This window comes from Gekko japonicus, unplaced genomic scaffold (assembly GCF_001447785.1).
Source record: "Gekko japonicus isolate JY-2015 unplaced genomic scaffold, Gekko_japonicus_V1.1 scaffold277, whole genome shotgun sequence".
Classification (NCBI taxonomy): Eukaryota; Metazoa; Chordata; class Lepidosauria; order Squamata; family Gekkonidae; genus Gekko; species Gekko japonicus.
The window spans coordinates 1,364,474-1,388,698 of NW_015168055.1; the positions used below are offsets into that span (position 1 = coordinate 1,364,474).

A 24,225-nucleotide genomic window follows, 5' to 3' on the forward strand; every position below is an offset into this window, starting at 1 on the left:
CTTGCCCAGATTGCCCGGAGTTGCGGGCTGGGTTGTCATCAATATGCTAATGACACCCAGCTCTATCTGATGCTAGGTGGCCAGTCGGACTCTACTCCCGATGACCTGCACCGGGCGTTACAAGCTGAGCCGGTTGAAACTAAACCTGGCAAAGACGGAGGTCCTGGGCCTGAGTCGGATCGGCGTGGGATTGGGGCTCCCTCTCTCGACCTTCGATGGGGTGCCTTTGGTGCCAGCGTCAGAGGTTAGGAGTTTGGGGGTGCGCCTGGACTCCTCTCTAAGGATCGAGGCCCAGGTAGCAACCACTGCTAGGGCAGCCTTTTACCATCTTCGGCTGGCTCGGCAGTTGGTCCCGTATCTCAGCCGTGAGGACCTGGCCACAGTGATCCATGCGGCGGTCACCTCAAGGCTAGACTACAACCCCCCCCCCCCCCACAGCAGGGAGAAGGCTAGGCAGGGTGGCACTGTCCACAGATCAACAGTTCAGGCCCAGGATGCAGAGAAGCGCCCCCCCCCCCATCTCAGAATATGGGGAGATAGCGTCGGGAGTCACATCCCTAGACAGCCATTCTGAGAAGGAAGAGGGCAAATGTTTGGGGGAGGAAAAGGAGTTGCAGGAATCCTCCTCCAGGCTTTTTCAGATAGTTTACTTCCAAAGGCTCCTTAATAAAGTTGTCACCACATGAAACTACCACATTGTGGTTACAAAGAAACTAAGATTAACAGTGTCAGCCAACCTGGACGACAGGGACTTTAAGAAACCAATCAGGGTCCAGATGGTCTCCCTCTTCCCAGATTACTTCAAGGATGTGATAAACACAGTACGGGCCCTACTGGGTAGTGGGAGCACTCTCCTGTCCATAGCCAAGAAACTCTACACCCTTCCAGAGGAGGCAATGGATGCCCTGGTAGCGGCCCTCCACTCAGGAGCAGTCCTCCCAAAGGACTGGGAGAACACACTAAATGATCACATGGACAGAAAGAATGAGGCGGCATTAAATAAGTCCCATGAGACAGCATCCCTAGCAATTAGGGCATCTACCATTTTGTCACATTTCACCAGGGCGATAGTGATATGGGCAGATGACCTCTTAAAAAATCCAGAAGTCAGCCCACTGGACCTGAAGAGATCCCTATTACAAATGAAAAGAGCAGCAGAGTTCACTTCAGATGCTTCACAGGATGCTATTCCATTCTGTGCAACATAACATTTGGCTTATACACTGGAAAGTGAACACGCTGTTCAAGAGCCACTTGTCCTCAGAAGAATTCTCAGGAAAACTTCTGTTTGGGGAATCCATCCTGGACAAGATGCTGGTTGAGACAGAAGAGAAAAAGAAGGCTATGCCTTCATCTAGCAGAGACAGGGACCAAAAAGGAAGATTATATCAGTCCTTTCATGGCTTCAGACCCTCAGGCAGAGGCAGGGACTGAAGAGATTACAAGGGCCTTAGATCCTTCGGATTCTGCCCCAGGCCAAACCAGAGGCAACAACCCACCTATACCAAGAACAAAAACCTGTAAACCAAGAAACATGCCACCTGACTATCAGGCACGAGACTCCAAGCATTCACAGAAGCTTGGAGGGAGTCCACAATGGACCAGTGGGTGCGCTCAATTATAATGGACAGTTACAAGATACAACTTTTGGCAGTTCATCCCCTCCCCAGTACCAAAAGGACACAACAGAAGAATTCTGCTGGGGCAAGCTATTCAACACCTCCTAAAGATTGGTACAATATAGAGGAAGTACCTGTGGACCAAAGGTTCAGGGGGGTGTACTCAGTACTATTTGTGGTCCCCAAAAGATCAGAGGACTGGAGGGTGGTGTTGAACCTAAGGGGGCTGTACAAGTGGGTCAAGAAATGGAAGTTCTGAATGGAGTCCCTACACCATATCTTGCAGGCACTGAGAAAGGGAGATGACTTGACATCACTGGACCTCAAGGAAGCCTACCTACATGTTCCTGTGCATTTGGACTCCAGGCGTTTCCTCCACTTCTACTACCAGGGTCATCATTTCCAATTCAAGGCCTTGCTCTTTGGCCTGTTTCCCCCCCCCCCCCCCGTTTGACATAGATATCTCACATGGAATTTATCTACTGTACTGTGGGCACTCACTAAGCTACCATTTGAACCACTAATGTCAATCAAACTGAAGTTTCTTTCCTGAAAGGTAGCCTTCCTGGTAGCAATCACATCCACAAGACGAGTGTCAGAGTTAGCGGCACTGTCCACAAGGAAGAAACTGCATTTTCCAAAAAGAATCGGTGGGCTTGAGAACGGCTCCATAATTTATACTGAAAGCCTTTCATCTGAACCAGCCAGTTATTCTTCAGTCATTCTGTCCAAGAAATAAGCACCCAAAAGAAAAAACTCTGACATGGACTTCCGGTTTTGGTGGCGCGAATGGCGGTCGCACTCTCGGGACGCTCCCGGAGTCGACTCGCCCACGCGTGGCTGGGGGGGGGGGGGCCCGCAAAAGGGGGGAGACCCTAAGGAGCCTTGGCAAAAAGGCTCCGAACCAGGGGGCGCTTAGGGGAAGTACCTCTTTACCGGCCCGAAGGTCGGAAATTGAGGCTCGCCCCATGCCCCGAAGGTCCCGCCGCGGCAGTGCCCCAAACGGGGACTAGCAACGCCACTGGGACTTTGCAGAGTGATGAAGCGAATGAACGTTTGAAAGCGAAAGTGAACAACTGCGAACTGTGAGTTGCCGATCGTAAGCGGGTCCCATTCGAGGTCTTGACTGATCATAAGAAACGCTCAAAATGCCACAATGTCTTAATGCTAAACAGCTCCGATGGGCTGATTTCTTTTCCAAATTCCAGTTCACCTTTCACCATTTCCCCAACTCCGCGAACTCTTTGGCTAACGCCCTGTCACGCCTACCCCAACACGATAGCCAACAGAAGATTATTTTGGACTTGGTGTTCACGCCTTCCCATCTGGGCAGGGTGGTAACAACACGCAGCCAGGCACGCCGCACCGCCCCACCCCCTGAGTCACGGCCACCTGATCTTTCCTGGTCGGACAAGCCGGGGGGGGGGGGACCCATGGCACAGCAAATTCACCTCCGCCTTCTTGGAGGGTGACAAGGTAGTGCTAGAGGCGGAAGGTGACTTTGAGCTTCGGGCTGACGGCTGCTGGTATCGTGGACATAAACTGTTTGTTCCCCTCTCTCTCAGGGGGGAAGTGTTGCAAGCCATGCATGGCTCAAAGTTGTCGGGACACTCAAGTTTTGTTAAGTCCCTTCAACTCCTACAGCGTCAATTTTGGTGGCTACAAATGCGAAAGGATTTATTCTCCTTTGTCAAGTCTTGCTAGATCTGTGCCATGAGTAAGCCCAGGCCGGGGAAAACCCCGGGAATTATTACACCCTAATCCTACTCCTAGCCGACCCTGGGAAGTGATATCTATGGATTTTATTACCAATCTCCCACCAAGCAAATCAATGACTGTCATTTGAGTGGTTGTGGATTCATTTTCTAAACAGGCACATTTCATTCCGTTTGCCTCCCTACCCACTGCAAAAGCTCTGGCCAAAGTGTTTTTCCTGCACGTTTTCCGTCTACATATGCTCCCGGCCAAGGTGGTGTCCGACCAGGGAACTCAGTTCGTTTCCCGGTTTTGGGGGGAACTGATGAAACTGATGGGGGTGGAACGGGGCCTAAGCAGCATCTATCATCCAGAGACTGACGGGCAGACAGAACGGGTTAATCAGACTTTGGAACAATATCTCCGTTGTTTCACTAACTATCAACAGGATGATTGGGTTGATCTGTTGCCCCTTGATGAATTCTGCTATAACAACACGTGCCATTCCTCTACTGCACTGTCACCATTTAAGGCTTTATATGGTTATGACAGCCTGCCTGTGCCTTTTCTGGAAGGGGAAAAAGACTTGGAGCCGGGAGATGCTGCACAATGGTGTCAACAGTTGAAGGAGTTGTGGCCGCTCCTTTGCAAGACTTTGAATGCTGCTAAGGAGGCGTACAAGTATCAGGCTGATAAGAGAAGGGTGGAGGGATGGGCTCTGCAGCCTGGGGACTCGGTCTATGTGTCTACTAAAAACATTCAGGTGTTGCGCCCTAGCCGAAAACTGGGCTGGAAGTACCTTGGTCCCTTCAAGGTGAAAAGAGTGATTAATAATGTCGCTGTGGACTTAGATCTGCCTAAGAACTTGAGGAAACTTCATTCTGTATTTCATTTCAGCCTCCTAAAACGGGATTCTGGTTCCAGTCCATGGCGTCCATCGAAACCGGTGCCCCCTCCTATCTTGATTGAGGCCGAGGAACATTATGAGATCTCTAAGATTTTGGACTCTAGGATTAAACATGGGAAATTGTTGTATTTGGTTGAATGGTTGGATTTTGGACCCCAGCACCTCGAGTGGGTGGAAGTAGGGGATATTCAGGCCCCTCAGTTGTTGCGGAAGTTCCATAGCGACTTCCCGGACAAACCGGGAGATCTCCCAGAATGACCGGGAGGCCTCCCGGGGTGGTCGGGAGAAGCTGATTTTGAGAGGGCAGAATGTCAGCTATGCTGCCATGGGAGTAGTGGGTTTCCTTTCCTTGTGTACTAATTACTGCTGCATTCCTTCTGTGCTTCTTCTCTGCTGTAACGCTTGCTTATCTCTAAGTAGTCCAGGTGGTGTGGTGTCTGGATCTGAGGGAACCGTGGGAGTGCTGTTGGTTCCCAGCTTCGGCTCTAACGGTCTGGGGCTACTTCTCCCGCACGCAGGAATGTGGCTAATTGGCCTATGGAAGGGGGGGTGCATACGAATGCCCTATAGCCCATTATGCTTGTAAGGGCGACACCATTCTTAACAGTGCTTTTGTTAATGCATTTTGTTAATACAATAAAGTATTACCTTTTCGATAAGTGTGTACTCAGTAGTTGGCTGTGGGTTCTGACAGGTTTTTCCTGCCCTTGCTTTTTTTCCTTTTGAGCCCTCCAAACACAACCTTAAACCAGGGTATTTTACTACCATAAATATAAACTGTTAATAGAAAAATAATTTTTTTTCCAGAGCAGATGTTTAGCTATGGATTCTGAACACGTAAGAATGGGCAATCTCTTCTTCCTCTTTCATCATACTAAATACTGAGTTTATAGCAAATACAGCAAAGTTTTTGAATGGAAGAGAAAACAAGGCATTTTCTGTTTGCTTATTAGCAATCACTGCGAAGTGAACAAACAAAACAACACAGTGTTTTGGGGGCTAGGTATTGTTTCACCCTCATCCCTACGCAGACAATGGCTATTACATATAGTCTGTGTGTTCTCTTTGGCAGCTGTCATGTCTGAGGGGGGGGCCTTTGTCGCCACCTGGCTTCCTAGTCTCTGAACTCATATGTTAACTGCAAAGCTGCATCATCTCCTGAATGGATCACTCAGTCAGACATTCTGTGGTTTAGTGTTCTTTGCTGTAGATCGTTGGTCAGCAAGGAAGAAATGGGGCTCATATTGTAGTTGCTGTGTCAAGCGTTGAGTACTTGCATGTAGCTTGAAGCTCAGAATGGAGAGTCGTGGTGTCCAGGATCTCCCTGCAACTCTCCCTTTTGTACAAGTATGTAAGTTTTCTTAGGATTGTTCATGGCTTTTGCTCTTTTTGGTTTTACGTTGGGATTCATATCCAGGCAAGCTATGGCAATCTTAGTATTTTAATACTAAAATGTCTGTTAAGGAAGAGAGACAAATACTGTGGACTCTATTATATAGTCATGTGGTAGCTGTGGCACAAAATCCTAGTTGATGTAGGATTTCTCCCCTTTTTTTGCTTGATATTTGTCATCCACCTTTTTACCATCTTGTTGGTCAATTGCTGTGCAAGGTTTCCTCTGTGGTGGCTGACAGCAGTTGCTTCATATTCATTCCTTAGAATTTCCACACTTTTTTGCAATGCATTCTCACTTATGGGCTGCTGGCTGAACACGGGTCCTCCTGCCTTTGGGATCTGGGCTCCCATTGCCACAGTTGAAGCAGCAATAGCTGCAGGCTATGATCATCATTACAATTATTGTAGCTGGAACGAGAAAAGAAGAGGGAGCATGTTAGTTATTGAAAATGTTAAACAAGAATTAGAATGAACCTAAATCACTTTGCGGTGCAACAGGGATTTGATTATACCTTTCCGAGTGTGTTTGTTGTCCCCCGGAACGGCAAACAACCATGATCAGCTGCTTGCTAATGGCTAATGTAGGACTGGAATGACCAAACTGTGGCTTGTAGCTCATTGCTTTTTATTTATTTTTTGGCTTCCAAACCCTACAAAACTTAAACTTTTCTTTCCCTTTGTCCCAGCCATACTCAGTAAAGATTAATCTTTGTCATGACTGATATCAAAATCGTAGATTCCCAGAATATAGGGCTTGGACTGAGGCAGTGAAGTGAGTATCAGACTGGCTGGCAGTAAAAAGTATTAAAAACGTGGGACTGAAAAGCTAGAGTGGGTGAAGATGAAAGAAGGAAAACTAATAGGCTGGGAAAACTCTCCGTGTGAGAGAGAAAGAGAGAGATCAACTCCCCTCCCCCAGCCCCTCAGATTGTGCCTCACAGCCGTGGTTTTTAAACATAACAACTTTGGCCAATTCTGCACGTAGCACTATATCTAATAGTAAAATCATTGGTCCTTGCGTAGATCATAAAAACAGCAAAACCTGGCCACACGGAGAATAGGTGTACGGGTCGCTAGATATTTGGGAGGCTTCTGAAGTATGCAGGAAAATATACTTTCTGCACTAATCAAGAAGGTGGCTGATGAGGACTGAAAATGTTTCAGAAATGGGATGTTGAGAGCTGCTGAATATCAGTTAAATAAAAGAGGGGGAGTCAGCCTGGTCAAGCCTCTGAGAGCTTAGTGAATGAGAAGGGGAGATTTCCAAGTTGTCCCTCCTACCCCACTTTGATTCTTCATGGGGCCCAAGCGTGTAAAAACTACTGCTAGTCCTGTCTGCTGGCTTTTGTTACAGAAGCAAAGCTCCCACATAACCATTTAAAGTTGGCTGTATAGAAGGCTGCTACTTTGAGGAGTATTTACAACTTTGTACAGCCATAACCATACAGTCAGGGTGTTTAAAGAGTGTCTTTATACAACTGTTCTTTTGCAATAAAGATCTAATGAGACAATCTGGTACACACAACTGTGAGTGACACTATTGGGGTGAATACATCATTAATGTGAGTTTGGATTTTTCTCAGGTAGGAAAACAGCTGTCAGAGGTGAGTTTTGTGAGATACCAGTGCCTGCAAAACTTAATATTATTTATTTATTTATTACATTTGTATCCCGCCCTTCCAACACGGGCTCAGGGCTAAACAATCATTACCTATAAAACAGTTAAAAGTCGGTGCTCAACAGACCATATCAATTCCATAATAAAATGCCAATAACAATAACACACTCCGAGTAAACACAATTGTCTCTGCTCAATTGATGTTACACTGTAACTGTCATCCCCATACCAGGGCCAGTGCGCCTCATGATGTTAATACGGTGGTGGTACAATAGCGGTGGCAGGGCCCTGATCTCCTCCAGGAGCTCGTTCCACCAGGTAGGGGCCGCCACCGAAAAAGCCCTGGCCCTGGTTGCAGCATATTTAACTACCTTGGGGGCTGGGATAACCAACAGATGTTGCCCCCCTGACCGTAGTGCCCTTGGGAGAACATATGGGGAAAGGCGGTCCCTCAGGACTCCTCTGTGATCCAGTTAACAGTTTGAGCAGTGAAGGATATTACTATAATGTAAACAGGAAGTACAGCAACCTCTTGCTTCCTGAAATATCAATTTCACACTTGGTGGAGATGTAGAAAAAACTAAAGTGTTTCCTTTCTGAATATCATTAACATCTAGAGTAGCTTTTATACTTGGTTTTGACAAGTATTCAAGCCACTCCTCTGTTATTAATTTCATGTATGACCTTGGGCAAACCACTATTTCTCAGCCTTGTTACCCAAACTAGTAAAATAGGTATGATAATGACCTTCCTCATAGAATCAGTACAAAAATGGAACAGCCTTTGCAATTCAGAACTGCTATATAAAAGTAGTTTTAAAAGTACAGTTCATTTCTAATGTGAAGAGTTAAAATAATGTGGATAATAAAGGTAAAAAAGGAATTTCGTACTATTTTTTCCCTTAAGTGTTCCTTCACCAAGTTTAGTTAAAAGCTAGTCATTCTGGACCAGAAGTCTGGTCCAGTTACAGCTGAAAGAACTAGGCTCTATCATTTCTAAAGATTCACTGTGGTAGAAAAATGCCCTTTTCAGCATTCATAGCCAGTGTGGTATTAGAGTGTTGGACTAAGATCAGGGTACAAATCTCTACTCTGCCATATAAGCTTGCTGGGGGACTATGGGCCAGTCACACACTCTTGGCCTGGGCCAGTCACAGAGATTGTGAAGATGAAATGGACGAGAAGAGAACAGTGTAAGCCTCTTTGGGTCCCCCATTGGGCAGAAAGGCAGGGCATACATGAAACAGATCCATTCTGCAGTTGCTTTTCTTTTTACTGCTATCCTTAGTGTTGAAGCAGTTGTTGTTAACCCCTTTGCTCTTTGTTCTATTAACTGCTCCATTTCAAGTGATATATCTTAGTACTGATTCACATGTTTATGTATGAATAATTTCATGACTGTAACATTCACACATCAAAGTCATTGCTTTGCCATGCACCTGTATGATATTTATACTAGAATATTAGAGTTAGCTCAACAGTATCCATTCTCCAATGAGCAAGAAGCAGTCTTAGACTTGGGGGCAAGAAAAACTGATATAGCTTTTTAATCTTTTTTTTTAAATGTGTTTCCGAAATTCTATGGGAAATGAGCTCTTAACAGAATCTGGACAAAAAAGGCTTGCATATGCATTAGTCGAAGCTGCAGTTATCTGTATCTCCTGTTACAATTTTACTAACTCCCATATAGCCTTGTGTTTCTGAGCAAGACTTCTAGCTATCTTTCCATAGGTTTTGGTGTCCCCCTTGCTGCTGCAGTATAAAAAATGTAGGTGACATTTCGCACAGTACAGAAGACAAGTTCTTGCTGCCAAATTATTCCATGTGATCATCTGCCTTTTCATGCAAATGCAAGGTGAAATTTAGCCGTGTGAATCTACACTAAACGCTTTACCAACATAAACTTTAATCCTATCCTGAGCATTATAGCCTTGAAAACTCAGGTGAGATTAGAGAGGTTTACAAAACAGCATGTTATTTGAAGCTCCTAAAAACAAAGTAACCAGATCTGACCAACCCAGAGACTTAACAGGCATCTAGAAAGCATCTTACTTACCAATGAACAAGACAATGACAAAAAAGAACGCAATTTCCGATATATCCGCCTTTGGTAATCTCTGGAATTTATTCAGTAACTTTTCACCAATTGTGTAGAGTTCATTCTGAAAGTCACTGTGAGGCATCCTGCCTGTATCAGCCCAGGTTTTGTAAGACACAGTGGGGGTGGGGGAGAGAGTACATGAGAGCTTAGTAAATAACTTTGGATTACTAACACCTTTTGGTACTAAGATCACCAGCAGAACAAGTTTATCAGGATGCTGCTCTTGTATTTCCACTCTTGTACAGCTACTGAGGAGGAGGCTTATTATGCTAGTCTTGCATATCCTGATATCATATACATACAAGTAAATCAAAAGCTGATTCTCAGGTACTTTGTTCCCATTTCTTAAGAGGTGCGGCAATAAAGTATGTCCTGCTTCTGACAACCATGCTTCCCTCTAAGATGAGAATACACTAAGCAAGACTTGAGGTGTTTGTGTGCCAGAAGGTGTGTGTTCCGTATGCTAAATCGTGTTCCATGTTCTAAACTTCATTCCAGAGAGAATCATTTGACTTTGCTCTAAGGATTCTTTGATTTCAACTGCTTGATAAGTTGTTCTAAATGTTGTAGCATCTAAGAATGACATTGAGTGGCAGTACTACAAATCCTGACCAACTTCTCTTTATGGGAAGGCTCAGATACGCACTCTATTTTTATAGTGTAGTTTAAACTGAAATTTTATTCCTTCAGGAGTTTCAGACATTGAAGAAAATAATACTCTTAATACCCACGTACTTATTCTGTTTGATACAGGCAGTTTGCTCAGATTCTTTTAAATCATTTGTATTCTGTAATACATGAAAAGTATTAAGAAATTTAGAGATCATTAAAGGAGTTTATGAGGTTCTCAGCATACTCTACCAGAAGATGTGGTTCTCAGTGTACTCTACCAGAAGATGTGCTTGCTGTTCGAAGTACAATTTATTTGTCTGTTTTAATCTTAGCTAATTCCTATTGTGTATCTTTTTTCTGATGAGAGAGTCCCACACAGCCATTCTGTTATCAGCATTCTTTCATCGTTAGGCTTTGGGCTGGACCAAATGACATTAGAGCAGCAAGACCTTCACGTTTTGGTATAAAGCAGAATATACTCCAAGGCTGTGCCTTGGCATGGTTTAGAAAATATTTTGATTTTCAAATGGAGATTATAGAAACTTTTGGTTATGGTTGCTTGTATATTTGTAGGAAAAGAATACTTGGTGATTCCAGACTAAAGGCAGTTTGGATGTTTATAGTCAAGAGGCTTGGAATTCTTTGCAAAAACTCCAGCATCTTCTTTTATTGGAAGACTGTAATACTTCCATTACTATAGCTGAGTTGCAGAATTTCAGTGTTAGCAGCAAGGCACAGGTAAATCCAGATAACAGCTGACGTCCAACTGGCAAAGCGAATCCTGTGATTTTCTGAATTTCCCCTCACCTTCCTCCAGATAAGGGAAGATACTGTGGCTAAGGCTATATTTGAATGTCATATGAAACCCATTTAGAAACTAAATTCATCTACCTGTGACACATGACTATAGGGTTTTGTGTTAATCGGAGTTGTTCTACTGGGTTAAACTCTGGTTTAGAACCCTGCTAATTCATCACTTTTGCAAACAGGGATCACAGATGACCTTATGTTTTAAAATACACAATTCAGCATTAGCTGAACCTTTTGTGTCTTTGGTCCTGGGAACTTGCTTCAGACTCACTGTGCCTCCATTTCCATGATTCTTAGCTGAGGTAATGGAGTTCACTCCAAGCAAATTGTACATTCTAATAGCAAAGTGTGGCCCCGTTTGTGGATATGTACATCTTTGGGCCGTGACCTCACAGAAAAGAAACGGATACTTCTTCAAACTTGGGGAACTCCCTAGGTTTGTAGAAAAATCTGAAACTAAAAAGAAATACATTGGGGGGTTAAATCCCCCCAAAACAATATGTTTGTATGTGCATGATCAGACAATGGACTTACCTCTTGTGTTCTGGAGGTAAGTCCACTAGTGGCGTAGTTGTGGAGCTGCTCTGAGCCTAGCTGTGGTGGTGGTCCAAGAGCTACTCCAGGCCTGGCCATGGTGGAGTCCAACAGCCACTCTGGGCCCAGCTGCAGTCATGGTGGAGTCCAGGAGCCACTCCAGGCCGAGCCACAGTGGTGGCTGGGTCAAGAGGCAGCTGTAGAGGCCTGGAGTCATGCCAGGCTCCATGACAGGGGAATGAGATTGGAAGGGAGATGTGCCAGGGCTCAGCAAGTAAGGGGGCGGTGGGATTCCCCCTTTGTGAGTCTCATGGGCTCCCACTTGTGAATACCTAATAAGCACGGGGCTTTGCATAACATCATCATGGAAAATGCCACATCTTAAGAACTGCTGTTCTATTTTAGCTCCTCTCTTGCCCTGTTCAGATAACTATTGCCTAAACTACTGAACATCTCTCCCCCAACTGAGTGTTTCAGCACTTCAGTCCTTACAAAAGCTAATTACAGTTCAGAGCAGTCAGCATTTTGTTTATGCAATTGTGAGGTTGCAAATCTGCTTTTCTTCCATGTCACTCTGTCACCTGGTGGATAATTACTGATGAATAAGTAAAGGTATTCTCTGTCAAATGCTTTGTTAGAACACTTCCATCTGGTTCTTGATACTGTGGTAGATTTCTTCCTACAAGACAGTGTCCCACAAAGGACATTCTAAGCCACCTATCCAGTGGTTGTGTTCTGTTATCAGGAGATGGCTAAGCTTGACAGCAGTTCAGCATACTTTGTGACTCAGACTTTAGTTTGTAAGACAAACTGAATTTGAGTTAATTTTTCCCCCATTTATGATCAGACTCATAACCATATTCTGCCTCCATTTGTACTGGCTCTGAATTAAGTGATTTCCATTACCTGTCACTAAACTTTAAAATTATACTTCAAGATACTATTTTCCCAAAGGTCTGAAGGGTGGAATATTTGCTTTGCTTTTGGTAAACCAGCTGTAATAAGGAATAGTGACTATTGTTTAGTTATTATACATTCATCTTTATACTTTGAAAGGAAAAGGTCTCATAGTTCTCAGTCTCATGAAAGAAGGTCAGAACCCCTTCTCTTATGAAACAAAACAGGATCAGCGTGTCTGTCTGTCTGTCTTGGCAATGGCTGAGTATTTGAATTCTGGAAAGAATTATCGCTTTGGCTGCTTGAGTGGTTCTGTTAGTAAAGCAGTATTTGTCAGCAAAAAAAAATCAGATGGCTCTCCAGAATTCACTAATGAGAATATTGTGTTGCTGAAATAGTTGTCATCCCCCAGCATAGCCACAAACTGATGGTACAAGGCCACACAAATAAGACACAGTTGCTTTTTAATAGTGCCTTTCGCAAAACTACAAGCAACATGGTTCAGAGGACAGAATTTGACCCTAGATGAACTAGATCTCAATCCTACACTGGTGACTACCTCAGAAGCCATGGGGGAAAGGAAAAAAAAGAGGTCACTGTTTCAGCACTCAGCCCATGAATGGGAAGAATGATGAACCAAGTAAGGAGGCTGTTGAGATGAAAAATATAGTAAGGCCGTTATAAAGCAGTTGGACACACACACCCCTTTTTAAGGGTCAGTTTAGAATCCATCAGTGAACCACAAAGATGCTTCTAGATTTAGAGTCAAACACCAGTGTTTACCATCTGTGCAGCTGGTTAGTTGGGTTTTGAACCTCTCCCAAATAACAGCGTTTGGGTCCTCAGCAGAACAGTTCTCCTTTAAACTGAGGTGATGACAACTGCAGGAATTCAACATACTATGTCACTAAAACTAGTTTGGCAGCCTTCATGTCTGGAAGGTTTGTTTGTGGCATACCTGTGACTGACGCCCTGTATTCAGTCGCCCTCAGTTTTTCCCCCTGGAGCCCTGAATGTTTAATTTCTATAAGTAAATAAAATAAAATACCTCCTTCCGCTGATAATAAGGGGGTTGCCGGGTGAGTCTCCCTCCAAAACTGAACTACAGGTCTCTCACAGATTTCTCTGTTTACCTGTTAGCAGAGTTAGGATTACTTGAAGGCAAGGAATGGTTTGACTACTGGAGTTACCTATGCACACACTAATGAGAATATTTAGTTGAAAAGCATGTTATATACCACAGCATAGCTACAGAGATGCTGCAGTACCACCAAGTAATATGCAGCATGAGAAATTCAGTGTTGGCTCCGAGTGGCTAATTTCTTTTGTTTGTATCTCTGTTTTGCCACCTCAAAGTATATTTGTAAGAGCAAGTAATCCTGGGGTTAAATTCATACTCATGCTTCCTCATACAAACTGATTGTGCAAATTTACCCTTGTTGATGCCCTCTACTATTGAATGTATGCAGGCATCCAAACTTTGATTAGCTAGATGGCTGGTAGGACTCAGCAGAAGCGAAATAAATTATGTCTTCTCTGCCTGATACAGTCACTTGCACCTGCTGATGTGACCTTGGGTCAGTCACAAGCTCTGGCACAGCTGTCCTTGAAAATGAGCAGTTTGTGTCAGAGTTCTCTCATCCCCACCCACCTCACAGGGTGTCTGTTGTGGGGAGGGGAAGGGAAGGAGTTTGTAAGCCGCTCTGAGACTCCAAGTGAAGGCCGGGGTATAAATCCAATCTCTTCTTCTTCTTCTTTTATGAGTTTGTTTGTGATGAAACTTACTTGTTGAGTATCAATAAAATCCATGGGAACTGTTTGGGGAAATAAAAATAGCTGAACTGAAAATAAAATTCAGTCTCGGACCTTTGTGCGTTATGCATGCAGCATGTGCGTTCTTGCATTTCTAATCTGGATTTAATAATCCCATAGCTGAGTTTACTTTTACTCACAAGAGGAAGGGTAAAGTGTGGGATAAATACCGTATTTTCCTGCGTATAAGACTACTTTTTAACCCAGGGAAATCTTCTCAGAAGTGGGGGGTCGTCTTATACGCCGGTACGCCAGAAGCATCAGCACAGCTCTATATTTTAACTGGAAAACTCTATATTTTAACTGGAAAAGTTGGGGGTCGTCTTATACGCCCAGTCGTCTTATACGCCGGAAAATACGGTACCTCTTTTTGAAACCTAGCTAATCTAAGGGTGGATGTCACCTCACCACATGCAACTGTAGTAAGGTGTGTCATTTCTTATGAGTTTACTGGTTAAACTGCAGTTTCTTTTTGCTGTGGTATTAAGATTGCTGGGGAAAAGATCAACCTCAGATATCCAGATGATACCACTCTAATGGCAGAAAGGGAAGAGGAAATAAAGAGCCTCTTGCTTAGGGTAAAAGAGGAGAGCGCAAAAGTGGGCTTGAAGCTCAACATCAAAAAAACTAAGATCATGGCATCCGGCCCCATCACTCCTTGGCAAATAGAAGGGGAAGTCATGGAAGCAGTGACAGACTTCACGTTCCTGGGATCCCAGATCACCGCAGACTATGACAGCAGCCATGAAATTAAAAGACGCCTGCTCCTTGGGAGGAAAGCGATGGCGAACCTAAACAGCATGATAAAAAGTAGAGACATCACCCTGCCAACAAACGTCTGCATGGTCAAAGCAATGGTATTCCCAGTAGTCATGTATGGCTGCGAGAGTTGGACTATAAGGAAGGCCGAGCGCCGAAGAATAGATTCTTTTGAACTATGGTGCTGGAGAAGACTCTTGAGAGTCCCTTGGACTGCAAGAAGATCAAACCAGTCAATCCTAAAAGAAATCAACCCTGACTGCTCCCTGGAAGGCCAGGCCACCAAATAAGAAGAGAGCACTCACTGGAGAAGACCCTGATGCTGGGAAAGATTGAAGGTCAAAGAAGACGGGGACAGCAAAGGATGAGATGGTTAGACAGTGTCATAGATGCAACGAACATGAAATTGAGCCAACTTCAGAGGACGGTGGAAGACAGGAAGGCCTGGCGTGATGTGGTCCATGGGGTCGCGAAGAGTCAGACTCGACTGTGCGACTGAACAACAACAATTTCTTTTGTGTCTCCAGGCTGTCTTTTAAGTTTATCCCATCTTTTTCAAGTGTGTGCCTCCTACTTGGTGAATCTATGGCAAACCATTAAGAGGTAGCCTGTAACATGCTTGGGAAAAGGGGCAGAAAGGCAAGTCACTGTTCTATGGCAGCTTCTTCAAAATGCCACAGTCTGTTTCCTGCTTGTGAATAGCTAGTGTGTGCAGTGCGGCCTGGCCTCTGGCCACCGCTCTTTAACAACTGTGCTTTATGGATATTGAGAGGCCTCTTTAACAGTATGACAGCTGGTAACACAAGCCAGGCTTTTGCCTTCTGATTCCTAGACATATGTTTCAATTTGCATGTTTCCCCTTTGCTGCTGGATGAGGCCCCTGCCAAACTCTTCTGCATTTTTAACCAGAAAACCCTTAACTGCTTTTTTCCTCTTAGTCTTTAGTCCTGGATGCTTGCTTTGTTCTTTTTTTTCCCCCTTAGTGCTCAGCTAAGAGAAACAACAGATTTCTCAAAAAGAGGGATCCAGCTATTTAAAGTCTGTAATAGGAACCATGGAATTCAGATTTCTGTCAAGAGAAAGTGACCCATTTAGTTATTCTGAAGCAGTAACTGTGTTAAACTGTTGAGGCAAAAATAAACAGGAATCTAGTGGCACCTTTCCTGCTTTTGTGTCTTCCAAAGCTTACACTGGAATAAAACTGACTTATTTAATTTATTTATTTATTAAAACATCTATATCCCACCTTTCCTCATGGTTCAAGGTGGCTAGTTAGTCTTTAAGGTGCCACTAGACTCCTGTTTATTTCCCTTAAATTATCTTTGCACATGAATATTATAATTAATTTGCATGAGGTTTCTCAGAACGTACACCATCCACACCCCTTGCAAGTCACTATGCTGCAGAGAGAACCTGAAAGTACTTGATACTCTGCATTTTTTTGTATGTGCATCACATGAAGTTGGGAGTGGTGGGGAAAAAATCTCTTGGGAGAAAATAACTTGGAAATAATTTTGTTTGCCTGAAACATCCCCAAATGATCCATGTTTTCTTTTTTAAAAAATATGTGTTATGATGCTAGTATAAAAATGGCACAGAACCATCATGGCAGCAATTGCTTTTATGTGCAAAGAGTTTCATCTTTGGCAACAAATGATAAAGATATTTGGGTAAAGCCTTGATAGGTAGCAGCAAAGCTAGCAAGGATTTTATTCCCTGACCTGCTTGTGTGCTAGCTGAATATCCATTCTAAATAGTGTTGCTGGTGTTTAGAGAATGTTGTGGTTAAAGTGTCAGAGTTCCCAGGAAAGCAAGAAAAACCTGCACCGAACTACTGCCTGTAGTAATCCATTTTGAAAAAATAAACACCCCCCCCCCCCCCCCAAAATTCCTCAGTGACACTCCATTAAAGCCTGGGCCCGGTTTCAGCAGCTGTTTGCACTCTAACTGTTCTGAAGAACCAAAAGCAAGTATAGGAATGTGGAATGTTTTCTAACTGGCACAAAATCCTTAATCTTGAGACACACTCTTATTTGTGTGCAATGGCGATATAGCTTTCTTGCTCAACCAGAACTTTTATTGTAATGAAAACACACCACAAAGTTTAGTTATTACCCCACAGTTTGGTAATTTATATAAGAATTCCTTCAATACTTGATTGCCTGAGGAATTCAAGCTGTATAATCAGACTAATTGCCAGTTCCTGGAAAGATGTATCAGATTTTCTCACGACTAGTTCACAAAACAGCCTTGCTTCTCTCTCTCTCTCTCTCTCTCTCTCTCTCTCTCTCTCTCTCTCCCTCACCTCTCCCTCGCTCGCTCTCCCTCTCCCTCTCCCTCCCTCCCTCTCCCTCTCCCTCTCTCCCTCTCTCCCTCCCCCTTACTGATTTTAAAGGGTTTAGGGCCCAGTGCATAGGATACACGTGAACATGCAGCTGGCTCACACTCTTGACTGCTAAACAACTAGACTGACACAGCTTTCATCTCCCACCACCTTCTATCTCTTCCATCCTGTGTGTCCTCCCTGCACTTTTAACACTTGCAATAAAATCTTGACAAAGGCTTAAGCTGAACAGTGAAATCCTTCCTTTGCTGAGGTGCTGTGTGGGATGAGAAGAGGCAAAAGCCAGCCTTACCCCAGTGGTGCAGCAGGGTTAGATGTTTGTCCTTTGTGTTTTTCTTTCTGTTGTCTTCACTTCATGTCAGCTCTCCTTCCATTTTTGACTGTCTCTGTATTCTTTCTTTCCTTGTTCAACTCCTCTTGTCCCTGATGCTGACAGCCAGCTGCTGTCTCTGCCTGAATTGTGCGTGCGTGCTTGCTCTCTCTCTCTCTCTCTCTCTCTCTCTCTCTCTCTCTCTCTTTTTGTTGTTGGTAGTCCTGGAGATGCAAAGTTTCGTGTTACATGTGCGCCAGGGAGAGGGGAGGGAAGACAGTGGAGATTTGCAGCTGGTATAAACTCCCCAGAGCAAAGCTCCTGAAACCAACACTTGTTGCAAGCTCTGTATTCCTCTTGGTTATATACAAAGTTTCTTCTCTATTTTTATAGCCCCCGTGGCGATTGAGTAAGTTTCCTTCTGGTTTTCTTCCAAGCTTCTAAATACTTTGCTGTCTACCAAAGAATAATCAACAGCTGTTCTATGAAGCAGTAGCTGATAATAAAGATGAAGGAATATAAGAATTGGAAGATGCCTCCTGGCCTTCAGATGTATGGAAACACTTGAGTCCTTAGGTTTTTACTTAGGGATGCCCCTGGATATAACACAATGAATTTTGGATCGTTTGGTGATTTTATCACATTAAAAATCAATTAGGCTGAATTGTCTGAAATGGAATTGTGGGCAGACTTGGCTGTCTCTCTGTAAACCTACTCAAAAGAGGGGTTTCAGCCACCGTTTGACAGTTTATGGCCTTTAGGAACATATGTAATCCAATAACATAGAGTAATCATGCAGTACATTTGTTTAATGGATATTGATCCCTGATGTTGCACCCTTGAGTGTAGAACTGGTTATACATTTAAATAATAGTAGGTACAAAATTAAAAGTTTAAAATAGAATTAAACGGACAGTGCTAGTGAGCAGGAAACTTGCTGGGAGTCTGCAGGGAGGAGGGAATGAGGATCAGAAACAAAGCACCAAAAGGACAGAAACAAACCATAACCTCCCATTGCTTCTGAAATGACTGTGGGCAGGAGGGGACCCTAGGTGAGGCCAGCACTGAAGCCTGCGAATTCGTAAGATGGCAACATTTTGACATCCTCCTCAGAACTGACCTGCACAGAAGCTCCTGGTGTTGGCTGATCAGGAAGTGCTTATATTCTGTTCAATCAACATAGTTGTTCTGGGTTCATAAAGTTAGTAACTGCACTGTCCATTGCCACTGCAGGGGGTCGAGGGTATATCCCTGGTAGCATGCGGAGAGTCTGCACACATGTTTAATACTTATTCAGGGTGAGAGATGTAGGGATAATTCTAACATTATGCCCTTTTCTGTGCAGGTAGAAGTCCTTTGCTATTAGTAGAGGCCTATCTTGCCTTCTGATCATTTAGGCCGATGTATGAGCTGCGGTGGCTCAAGTGGTTAAGACGCTGAACTGCAGGCTGTGGAAGGTTGGTAGTTCAGCAGTTCGAGACCCAGGGTGCCGCATGACGGAATGAGCTCCCGTCTCTAGTTCCAGCTCCTGCCAACCTAGCAGTTCGAAAGCAAGAAATTGCAAGTAGATAAATAGGAACCACTTCGGTGGGAAGGTAACAGCGTTCCGTGCGCCTCGGTGTTTAGTCATGCCGGCCACATGACCATGGAAACGTCTTCGGACAGCGCTGGCTCTTCGGCTTTGAAACGGAGATGAGCACCACAACCCTAGAGTCGGATTCGACTGGCTTTCGAGCAAGGGAAACCTTTACCTTTATGACCATTCCACTATAGAAATATTGTTCTCCCTCTGAGGCAGAGGACATCTTGAGGGTGATTCTCACCTTCCTCTCAGGGAGACAGGAACAAATGTATTCATCTTCCTGTCTCCAGTCTGTGGGAGTCACCCTCTTCAGTTTGTTTCCTGCCTCAACACAGACAGCAGCTTCAAAATAGGGTTTCCCTTTCCTGTTAGGATTTTCTCTTTATCCTGACTGCTTTTTCTCTTAAAAGTCTTAGATCTATATTCTTCTTTGCATAGCCTTTTTTGTGCACATCTTCCCTCCTCTACTTCATTCTTATAGCTCCCTCCTCCTGCCCCTCCCATCCCTGAGAGAGAGGAAAAGGAGCAATTGACGAATGCCAGAAACAGTGTCAGCCATTTTTGCCCAAGGCAGCAGAACAGAGTGAGTCCTGTTGGTCACTCACATCGTAGCACAGACTGAAGGCAGTGATGAGTTCTTACCAGAGGGAGAAGCCAACCTCTCACTCATGCGAGAATCAAGAGAGACTACCAGATCAACCAGCAAGGCACACAGTTGGCTCGCTGTGGCAACTGCAGCCGACTCCTTGATACCTGGAGTTGATGAAAAACATGCAGTAAAAATCATGCCAGGGCCTTCTCCCAGCTTGAGTCTTGTGACCAGTGACGGTAGCCATTTTATGCAGCCCCAAATATCCATCAGAGTTGGCTCTCCTGCGGGCTTAACTGACCCAGAGCTTGCTGAGTTTGGTGGAGCTGTATCCACACCAGGTTTCATAATGGAGACTCAACTGTAATGGCTTCATTTGACCACCTGGAAATTGAAAGGGACAAATTCTTATGACTAGGGCACGATACTCAGGTCACCGAGGGTCTCAGAGCCTCCAACAAATAGGATCTACAACACATTGTGGAAGGCGTTTGTTCGCTGGTGTAAAAGGAAAAAGGTCAATCCTTTAAGACCACCTTTTAGATCAATCTTAGCATTCCTTCAAGAAGGAGTAATGAGAGGACTCAAAGCTCCTGCCCTCAAACAGCAATATTACCTCAAATCAAAAGCACAAGCAGCTCAAAGCACCCCCACATTCGGCATTTCCTCCAGGGTGTGGACTTGAAGGACCCACCTCAGGAACACAGCTTCCAAACATGGAAGTATCACACGCTTCTCTCAGCACTCACTAGGCCACCGTTTAAGCCCCTCAGAGAAGTTGCGTTCAAATGGCTGCAAATGAAGACTCTCTTTATCATGGCCATCACTTCCACCAGAAGACTTTCCGAACTAGGCTTGTTGTCAGTTAAGCCCGAGCTCTGCATATTCCATAACGATAAGGTGGTGCTGAGACCAGATCCTACCTTCATCTTCAGAGTCAATTCTACCTTCCATAGAGCTCAAGAAATATATCTTCTATCCTTTTACCCAAATCCAAAGCACCAAAGGGAAAAGATATGGCACCCACTGGATGTCAGAAGAGCACGCAAGATGTATAGCTGTCAGACCAGTCACATCAGAAAAACCGAAGCGTTATACATGTCCATCTCTCCACCCAACACGGGGCATAAGATGTCAAAATTGGCCATTAGTAATATACGTAACGCATGCGTAGTAGAAGGATATTAGAGTCACAAGCTTCCCATTTCTACTGGAATCACAGCGCATTCTGGCAAAGGCCTGGTGGAACACTCTACCAGGTGAGATCTGGGCCCTGCGGGACATAGAATCACAGAGTTGCAAGGGACCTCCAGGGTCGTCTAGTCCAACCCCCTGCACAATGCAGGAAATTCACAAATACTTCCCCCTCCACACCCCCAGTGACTGCTGTTTCACACCCAGAAGATGACAAAAAGCCTCCAGGATCCCTGGCCAAACTGGTCAGGAGAACAATTGCTTCCTGAACCCTAAGTAGCAATCAGCATTTCCTTGTGCGTGTAAGAAAGGACCACAAGAACTAAGCACTGAAGCAACCCTTCCTGGCCACCCTCTCATGATCTGCCTGAGTTCATAGAATCAGCATTGCTGTCAGCCATCTAGTCTCTGTTTAAAAACCTCTGAAGATGGAGAGCCCACCACCTCCCGAGGAAGCCTGTTCCACTGAGGAACCACTCTGTCAGGAAGTTCTTCCTAATGTTTAGCTGAAAATTCTTCTGATTTAATTTCAACCCATTGGTTCTGGTCCGACCTTCTGGGGCAACAAACTCTACACCATCCTCTATATGACAGCCCTTCAAGTACTTAATGTTCAACCAGGGCTACAGTTGAGGTTGTGGTAACCATCTGGACTGGTCTGCCCCCATGCTCTTATCTTCCTTGCCCTATCTTCTGTATTATTATTTTAACATCTAGCGTTGCCCTTGATGCAAAATCTCTCTGGGGTGTATTAATCTGTTCTTATGTTTCAGCTGCCATCAGATATATTACTATTAGACACTATTCTTAATGCTAATGTATATCTATTATTTTAAATGTTTTATTGTTATTGTTGTTATCCACCCTGAGCCTGCTTGCAGGGGAGGGCGAGCTATAAATCATATCAAACCATTCAGTCAGGAGTGCCGCAACCCATGCAGCATTCGTGAGGCATGCCACAGTCGAGGAAGTCTGCAAGACAGCTACGTGGTCCTCCCTTTTCATGTTCATCAGACACTACAAAATCAATACTTACAATTCAGCGGATGCCGCTTTCAGCAGAAGAGTGTTGCAAAACGTCCTAAGTGAAGACAACGATGATCCACCCTGAAACAGGACACTGCTCTGGGAGGTCCCACAAGATGTTCTCTGCCTCAGAGAGAGAATGAACCACTGGATACTCAATGTGAAGGGTCCTTCTCCTCTGAGTAAAGGAGGACATCTTGTTCCTCTCAAAGTTGTTATTAAGCTAGATACTCAGCAGGTTCTCTTCCTGTCTAAACTGTATTACTTACCTGTTGCTGTTTTGTCTTGTCCCTTTGTTCTCCTGTTAGAGTTGGCATTAACATTGACTGCTTTCGGAGTTACCTAAACTGAAGAGGAAGACTCCCACAGACTGGGACAGGAAGTTGAAAAAAGTTGCACATGCCTCCCTGATAGAATGGTGGTGGGAATCACCCTCAAGATGTCCTCCTTTCCTCAGTGGAGAATGGCCCTTCGTGATGAGTATCCAGTGGTCTGTTCCCATTAAACAGATACATTCTCCAATATGCTCCTGTTGTGAGACAGAGCAACAGTTCAGTCTAGGAAAGTAATGTTCACCCTGACAGGAATTAGTTAAGTTTTGCAATATTTCTGGCAGAGAACTTTCCTAATCAAGCTGCCACAGACTGAGCCTGCGACCTCAAGATAATGTCTTCCTCACTGCAGCTAAACATTGCCTGTATTTCACTAGCCAGTGTTTTTCATTAAGGGTATGGGAGTTTTATGCATGTGGAGTTTTTCCTCAGTTACAATGTAAACAGTATTGCGAAAGGGGAAAGCATGATTGATTCTTCTCTATTAGTGGATCTTAACTAAAACCCAAATGTTGTGTGCTCAGTAGCATAATGGAATGATACACTGTCTCCCATATAGCTTGAAAGCTGAAGTTTGACTTGCTGAAGACCCTTGGCATTTCCAGTTGGCTAGCGTGGAGCAGTTTCTGGAAAAGGCATGGAGGGAAAATTAAACATGATCGTGTTTCATTGGTTGTGAAAAGAATGCTTTCTTTAAGCTGAATCGTGTGAGTCAGTGCTTTTTGCCAGGATTATAAAGATAGCTTTGTCACAGTGTTTCCCCCCACACTCCGCTCTGTACACACTTTTTACTTGCATGACCTGAGCTGTAAATATCTCTGTCCCTGCTCTCTCTACCTGAGGGGTACCTTCCTATATAGCACAGAGATATGCTTGTTCTGCCTGTAGCATTCTATAAGCCATCAAGTCTAGGGAAGTTTTCTATTTGATTTTATTCGGGGAGGAGTCAAAGAGGTGTAAAATGTTTTACATACTATTTTTAAATTACCTAGACACATCATGCTGGGATTCTTTACATTTTTTGTATAAATTGGCTTATCTGGGTGGTATTCCCCACTCCTTGAGTTCATATGAAAAACATTTGACCAGTATTTGAAGTACTGGGAATATTTAGACTTTGCATTCAGAAATATTGCACATTTGGCAGTCAAATCTAGTTTTAGAATTTTCAGGCTATTAATTTTAAAGCATTTGTACTTGGCCCTTTCTTGAAGAGTTCCAAGCAACTCACAAAAAGATCAAGTGATTTTCATAAAAACAATCTGAACAAAAAGTACTCAAAACCAGTACAAATAAAAACCCAATCCACAACCCCCAACAAAGGCCAACAAAAATCTGCATTTCCCTTCTGAAAAAGAAACTAATAATTCCCCATTTGGGGGAAATTTCTTCCCATTTTTTATGCCTCTGGGCATGCTGCCCTATGCCTTTGCATCCAAACATAAACCTTTGTGTACCACCTCCAAATTCATCTGATCCTGGTTATCTGATTTCACTGGCCATGGGAGTTTTGGAGAGAACTTTTACAGTCAGCCCTCCACTGTGTAGCTGATTAAGATCAACCCACTCCTTTCCACTGGAAAACCTAAAATAAGCCATAGAAAGTGGGGGCTTTACTGTTGAAACTTGTGGAAGACTTGCCACCTTTCATCTATATACTAATAGTGAAGGCGCCCCCTGCGTGCGGATATCTAAATCCGCACATTCGGGGCACCTGGGGGGCAGGGAGATTTTCCTGCACACTTGGAGCAGTCCCCAGGTGTGCACAAAAATCTAAAAAGGTGAAAAAATATCAGGGGAATATTTAAATCCCCCCAAAAGTAAAAGAGCCTTCCCTGCGTATGCGCAGGGAACGCTCTGCAAACTGCCTCGCCGCCGCCACAGCGGACGGGAGGGCAGGAGAAGGCTTGCCAGGCCGGCCTCACTGCTGCTGCAGAGGGAGGGAGGGGGAAGCTTGGCGGGTCAGCCGGCCTTGCCGTCGCCGCTGCTGCTGGGGAGAGAGGAAGGGGGAGGCTTGGCGGGCGGGCCGGCCTTGCCGCCACTGCTGGGGAGGGAAGGGAAGCTTGGCGGGCCAGCTGGCCTCGCCGCCG

The 24,225-nt window shown here is 44.4% G+C and overlaps 2 protein-coding genes across 2 annotated transcripts in view; one reads left to right on the plus strand and one right to left on the minus strand.

Annotated features, from left to right (window-relative positions):
* RECQL5 (RecQ helicase-like 5) overlaps window positions 1-17,197 on the plus strand; it is a 44,449-nt gene extending 27,252 nt beyond the window's left edge. The window contains exon 9 of the mRNA XM_015414464.1: window positions 17,154-17,197. Coding sequence (XP_015269950.1) covers window positions 17,154-17,160 — 7 coding nt within the window. The 3' untranslated portion in view covers window positions 17,161-17,197. The remainder of the gene's footprint in view (window positions 1-17,153) is intronic.
* Window positions 5,072-17,604, minus strand: SMIM5 (small integral membrane protein 5). Its single transcript, XM_015414466.1, has 3 exons — window positions 17,395-17,604; window positions 9,290-9,421; window positions 5,072-6,024 (listed from the first exon to the last, which is right to left on the minus strand). The coding sequence occupies exons 2-3, from the start codon at window positions 9,414-9,416 to the stop codon at window positions 5,909-5,911; spliced, it is 243 nt and encodes an 80-aa protein (XP_015269952.1). The 5' UTR covers window positions 9,417-9,421; window positions 17,395-17,604; the 3' UTR covers window positions 5,072-5,908.
* Window positions 17,605-24,225: the final 6,621 nt, after the last annotated feature.

Coding starts and splice junctions, on each gene's coding strand:
- SMIM5 (XM_015414466.1), bottom strand. CDS start 9,416: ATGCCTCACAGTGACTTTCAGAATGAACTCTACACAATTGGTGAAAAG. Junction 6,025..9,289: donor TGTCATTGTCTTGTTCATTG/GTAAGTAAGATG, acceptor TTCTCGTTCCAG/CTACAATAATTGTAATGATG.